General features: G+C 37.3%; 2 protein-coding genes across 2 annotated transcripts in view; one reads left to right on the top strand and one right to left on the bottom strand.

The window, feature by feature from the left end:
- LOC108725277 (rabankyrin-5) overlaps positions 1–4,416 on the top strand; it is a 9,061-nt gene extending 4,645 nt beyond the window's left edge. Inside the window, exons 6-13 of the mRNA XM_018452199.1 lie at positions 511–914; positions 1,197–1,910; positions 1,999–2,271; positions 2,474–2,915; positions 2,991–3,188; positions 3,278–3,518; positions 3,769–4,024; positions 4,102–4,416. Of these exons, the coding sequence (XP_018307701.1) occupies positions 511–914; positions 1,197–1,910; positions 1,999–2,271; positions 2,474–2,915; positions 2,991–3,188; positions 3,278–3,518; positions 3,769–4,024; positions 4,102–4,243 (2,670 nt within the window). The 3' untranslated portion in view covers positions 4,244–4,416. The remainder of the gene's footprint in view (positions 1–510; positions 915–1,196; positions 1,911–1,998; positions 2,272–2,473; positions 2,916–2,990; positions 3,189–3,277; positions 3,519–3,768; positions 4,025–4,101) is intronic.
- Positions 4,417–4,464: 48 nt separating this feature from the next.
- Positions 4,465–5,453, bottom strand: UQCR-11 (Ubiquinol-cytochrome c reductase 11 kDa subunit). The gene is made up of 2 exons (XM_018452201.1): positions 5,206–5,453; positions 4,465–4,752 (listed from the first exon to the last, which is right to left on the bottom strand). The coding sequence occupies exons 1-2, from the start codon at positions 5,305–5,307 to the stop codon at positions 4,579–4,581; spliced, it is 276 nt and encodes a 91-aa protein (XP_018307703.1). The 5' UTR covers positions 5,308–5,453; the 3' UTR covers positions 4,465–4,578.
- Between the last annotated feature and the right edge of the window lie 147 nt (positions 5,454–5,600).

The following is a 5,600-nucleotide window of genomic DNA, read 5'->3' as shown; positions in this document are numbered from 1 at the left end:
TAATTGAAATAATAAAGTTTATTGTCAATGTTAGTATTTGAAATACAAAATACAAAATACTTTCAATTTTTCGTTATTAATATCGAAATACAAAATACAAAATATATTTGTCTTACCAATACCGTTTTTCAAATAAAAGTATTTTAAATACATGCCCAGCCCTGGTTGTAATAAGATATTTTATTACTGTGTATAATAAGATTAATAATATCAATGCTCTTTACAATAAAATACAACTAGCAAACTTTAAAATTATGCGTCTTGTTACGTAGAGTAATCTTTAAATCAGTTTTAAACAAAATAAAGGTGATGAATTTTTTAATAGGGAGTTTTTGCAATAACGTGAATTCAGATTCGGTGAACGCTAAAGTCACGCTATCCTTTTCTTAATTAGTTATTAAGAAGAAGATAATCTGACTTTAGCGTTCACTGTATCTGGATAAACGCTATTGCAAAAACTCCCTAATATCCTTTGCTTTTTGATGCTAACGTTGCGATTATTTATGTTAGCTTCCGAAAGCTGTCAATGTTGTGGATCACAAAGGAGAAATGGCTCTAGAAGTTGCCTTGAAAACTCGCCAGCCATCTCTGGCACGCACCCTGGTCGAGCACGGAGCGGATCTAAATGCGAAAGACGCGAGAGGTCTTTCTCTCCTTCATTCAGCTATCTTGAAGGGAGACTCCTATTCGTCCGAGTTCATAATCGAGCAGCTGGAGAACAATGGCAGCGTATCAAAGTTATGTGAGGCTGTGAAAATCAACGAGAGTGCGAAGAATGCAGCCGATCTTAAGCAATTGGAAGGCTGCACTGCCTTGCATCTAGTAGCAAAGCACAATACGGAGAACATGTTGGCGGTTGGAATGAGATTACTCCAAGCGGGAATCGATCCGAACTTACAAGACCACAGAGGATGGTAAATTTGTATTCTCTATCAACTTTCTACTAAAAAATTTTTAACTTTTAGAATTCAGACACAATGAAAGGAATAAGGAACAAGGAATAACAGATTTCCGTGCTACACAGTTTTTGATAGATTGAAATTTTATTCCTTGTTTCTTATTCTTTTTCTTGTGTGTCTGAGTCCTTACATTATACTCCAAATAATGTAGAAACTAAATGATTGTCTGATAGAATTTGAAATAGAATTTATAGCTTTTAAAATTATTAGCATTTTTTATCCCCTGCCTTTTTACAGGACTGCGCTTCATAGCTGTATCTCGGAGAAAAACGAGATGCTATTCGATCTATTACTCGAGGCAAAGAATATAGATGTAGATCAAATCACAAACGAAGATGACACACCGTTGTGTTTTGCGATGAAGATGGAACCCTTCAACGAATACTTTGCGTCGAAATTGCTTGCTAAAGGCGCTATACCGAATCCAACATATGATGTCACCGAAAACACATTGCTTCATATCTTAACGCAAGAACGCAAAGAAGAGGCAGCGTTATTTTTAGTGGAATATTGTAATAATAATTTAACGAAAACTAACAACGAAGGTTTCACAATACTACACGAAGCGTGCAGAGTGGGTTTAAAGGATCTGACTCATGCTCTGTTAAAAAACGGGCTGCCGACCGATGTCGTTACTCTTTCCACTGGCGACGCGCCAATTCATTTCGCCATTTCGAATCTGTACACTGATATCGTCATCGAGCTATTAGACGCTACAAGTGTGGATTCACAGTTGACTATTAAAAACAACGCGAACGAGACACCTCTGAGTTTGGCTATAAAGACACCATTCAAGAAGGGCAAAGATATCGTACTGGCTCTGATAAAAGCTGGAGCTGACGTGAACGAGCGCAACGACGAAGGCCTGACATTATTGCATCAAGCGATACTGAAAGAGGATTCGGCTACAGCGATATTTTTGTTAGAAAATGGCGCTGACATGAACGCAAAGTGAGTTCGATAATACATTAAAACTTACAGAAATCTATTTGCGATCACAGTCTCAATTTTATCAACAATTGTATTTTGATATGTGCAGAACAGCCAATGGAGAGACACCGTTACAACTGTGCGTACATTGTAGACTGGGCGAAGTGGTAGAGACTCTTTGCAGGCGAGGCGTAGACACTTCAATAGGATGTCCGTTATGGGATGCTTTAGATTCAGACCAAGAAGATACTGCATCAATTTTAGTTAAACACGGAGCGGACACAGATTGTTGGAATTCAGGCCCCGATGGCTGTCAACAAACATTGTTACACAGAGCAATCGATGACAACAAAGAGGATATTGCACAGTTCTTGATTAGAAGGTGCGAAATTTTTTTTAGTTGAGAAGAATAGATAACAAGCAAAGATTTATTTTAAGAAATGATTAAATCATTGCAGATACTATCTTATATTTTGTAATTTGTCATGATGGAGATATAATTTGATTTACTATAAAAAGAAGTTATTTAAGTAATTGCAAACATTGTGTTTTACCTTTTTTTTAAATGATTTATTATTTTGCAGTGGATGCGACTTGAATGCTCCGAGACGACCTGGCCCAGATGGTGCTGGTGGAGACGAGGCAAGAGACGAGTGCACGCCGTTACATTTGTGTTGTCAATGGGGACTGGAGCAAGTCGTTCAAACGCTTATCGAGCACGGAGCTGATGTGAATGCCCGCGACGCGGATGGAAAGACACCTGTGCATGTGGCAATACAGAATCAGCATTCGCAGATTATTTCTCTTCTGCTGTGCCACCCAAATATAGATCTGAATAAAAGAGATAAGAAGGGGCTGTCGCCTTTCGCGACCGCCCTGACAGTTCGCAATAACAAAGCCGCACAAGCAATATTAGAAAGATTACCTAAGGCCGCTGAACAATACGACAATAAAGGCAGAAACTTCTTGCATACTGCTATACAGAAGGGTGACATGGAGAGCATTCTATTTTTATTGTCGATACAAGTACTGTATTTAATTTAGGCGTAATAAATTAATTATGTATAAAGCCAGTATCTGCAGCCGATCGTCACTTTTCAGGTAGATGTAAATTCGAGAATACACGACGTTACACAAACACCACCCCTACATCTTGCCGCCGTGTCGGGGAATGAGATGTTAGTGCGAAGTTTGATTTTAGCGGGTGCTCGTGTCAACGATACAGATGCAAATAGGAACACCGCGCTGCACGTGGCGGCCAAAGCAGGACATGCCGCTGTTGTCTCTGCATTATTGCAAGTAAGAAACTATCTAACATGCTATGTATCGAAATCAACAATCCTAATCTTGATATACCCATGGTATCAAACAAATTCTCGTTTGCATAGAATAACATTAATTTTGACGCGGTAAACGCGGATGGCGACAACGCGTTGCACGTAGCTGTAAGAGAAGGTCACGTATCAGTGGTGCGGACATTATTGACCGAATGTACGTTGGATGCAGAAGCGGTGAATCTCAAGGGCCGTAATCCTCTACATGAACTGGCCAGATGCGCGAGGGACAATGCTGCGACGATATGCGATCTATTCTTAGAATGCATGTCGCAATATCCAGTTAATAACACAGGTTACAGAAAAAAGACGATAAAATTATTTTGAAAGATTAAAATTATTCTGAAAGACAATGCAATCTCTCTTAGCCAAACTGTATTATTTACAGTATTATGGATGTTTTCCAGCAGAGACACAGGTGACGGTGAATAATTACACTCTTGTTGTTTGCCAATGTTAAACAAAGATGAAGTGATTATTATGTTACACCATGTCTCTTGCTGAAAAGTACCATATATGTGTCTTATTGAGTTTGTATATTTCAGACTTAGATGGAAATACTCCATTGTTGATCGCGTACATGAAGGGCAATGGCAATCTTTGTAGAACGCTAGTGAAAGCCGGGGCATGCCTAGGTTCGATGAATAAAGATGGAATTACGATCTTCAATTATCAAGTAGCGACGAAACAGTTGTTGTATAGACTGTTAGATTCTTTAACACAAGAAGCTCCATGGTCCGATAAGGATTGCTGTTTAGAGTGCGGAACAAAATTCTCTCTTACAATGCGCAAGCATCATTGGTATTGTCGAATTGTTTTAAGGACAAAAATTAAATGTATTGATCTTTTAAACATATATTTAATACTCTTTTTTTTAGCCGGCATTGCGGACGAATTTTGTGCAGCAAGTGCTCAGGTCAAGATGTACCAATCTTGAAATTTGGCTTGAACAAACCAGTACGTGTGTGCAATGTATGTTTTGATGTATTACTGGGTACTGGTTCTCTTCAACCATCATAGTTAAAATAAGAGTTTATATATATATGACAAAACAAATGGAGAAAAAGATCATTCCAACATTTTTTTATATGGAAAAAAAAACAGAACGAACTGAACTGAAAGTCTGTGTATAATTATGTCATTCATATTTTATGTATCTTATTGTATACACATTGTTAAAAACTATCTTATAAAGTTGAAATACAGATGAAGAAGAGACCGTAAAGAAAGATTTCCATCTGTAATAATTTAATCTTTTATTGCTAGTATTTGATTATATATATACATATTTGAGAGAAATTTTTAGCTTTAACATTGCGAACAACAGTTTAGCTCTTTATGGGAGTATGGTGCAATTATTTGAGTTTACTGAACAGAGTCTTCGAGACACAATGATCTACGCATTGCACGTAATCCAAAATCTCCTCTACACACGTTTCCTCTGTGTGAGATCTTGAATTAACACGGTTGTTACACGTGTCTAACTTCTCTTTGAAACTGACACATTTCGATAGTTGACTGCATTCCTCCTGTACAAGGAAAAATCAGATATAAATTAAAACGGTACAAGGTAATGTTTGATTGTGATAGAATTTTATCACGACATGCTTAACATCAATTCTTTTATTAATAATTGATATGAGTAACTATATAAACGATTTAAATTTAAACCGAATTAAAAACTCAATTCAATTGTTTTACTCCATTAAAAAAATTATATTCGTGTAAAAGAAATTTTATTAAAGCTCGTATTCTATTCCGGCTTTATTATACTGCTATTTTGATGTTAAAGACAAGCAGACAGAATATCGGCGTTTAGGAACCTTTCTTCCAGTCAAAAATTTCTTCAAACTGTGAAATCACAAAATGCAACGAGTCATAATCGTGGCTTAAACTTAATCAAATGCGACTGTATTTCGAAAAATCGGTGAGGTACTTGCATGCGTTCGAAAGACAAAACATTATATAACAATGTCACTTACACGAAGGACTGTTTGTGGATCCACTAGTTCCTCTTCCTCTTCCTCTCCCTCGTCGGCCTTAACTACTGGCAGATAACGCTTGAAAAAGTTCTGTATCGACATATCTTTTGTTTATCAGGATACTCTAATATCGTGAAAGTTGACTCTCTAAACTTCTGAACCTTGGAGAGGACCAGGGAACTCTTGGAAATGAATGAAGATAACCACAATCTCTGCAACTTCAGAACGTTCGGGAAGAATTATCACGATTCATCGATTGATCGAAATTTAAAGTTGTATCAAAGAATTCGTACAGTAACCAATCAGCTGCTGCAGATAACAGGTAGATTGAAAAGTGATTGGCTACGTTTCTAATGCTGGATTCACACTGCATCCGATTTTCGTCATACGACGCT

Source organism: Mycetomoellerius zeteki, unplaced genomic scaffold (assembly GCF_001594055.1).
Source record: "Mycetomoellerius zeteki isolate Tzet28-1 unplaced genomic scaffold, Tzet1.0 scaffold332, whole genome shotgun sequence".
Lineage (NCBI taxonomy): Eukaryota > Metazoa > Arthropoda > Insecta > Hymenoptera > Formicidae > Mycetomoellerius > Mycetomoellerius zeteki.
Note: the sequence above shows the minus strand (reverse complement) of the source record. Positions and strands in the feature narration are given on the sequence as shown.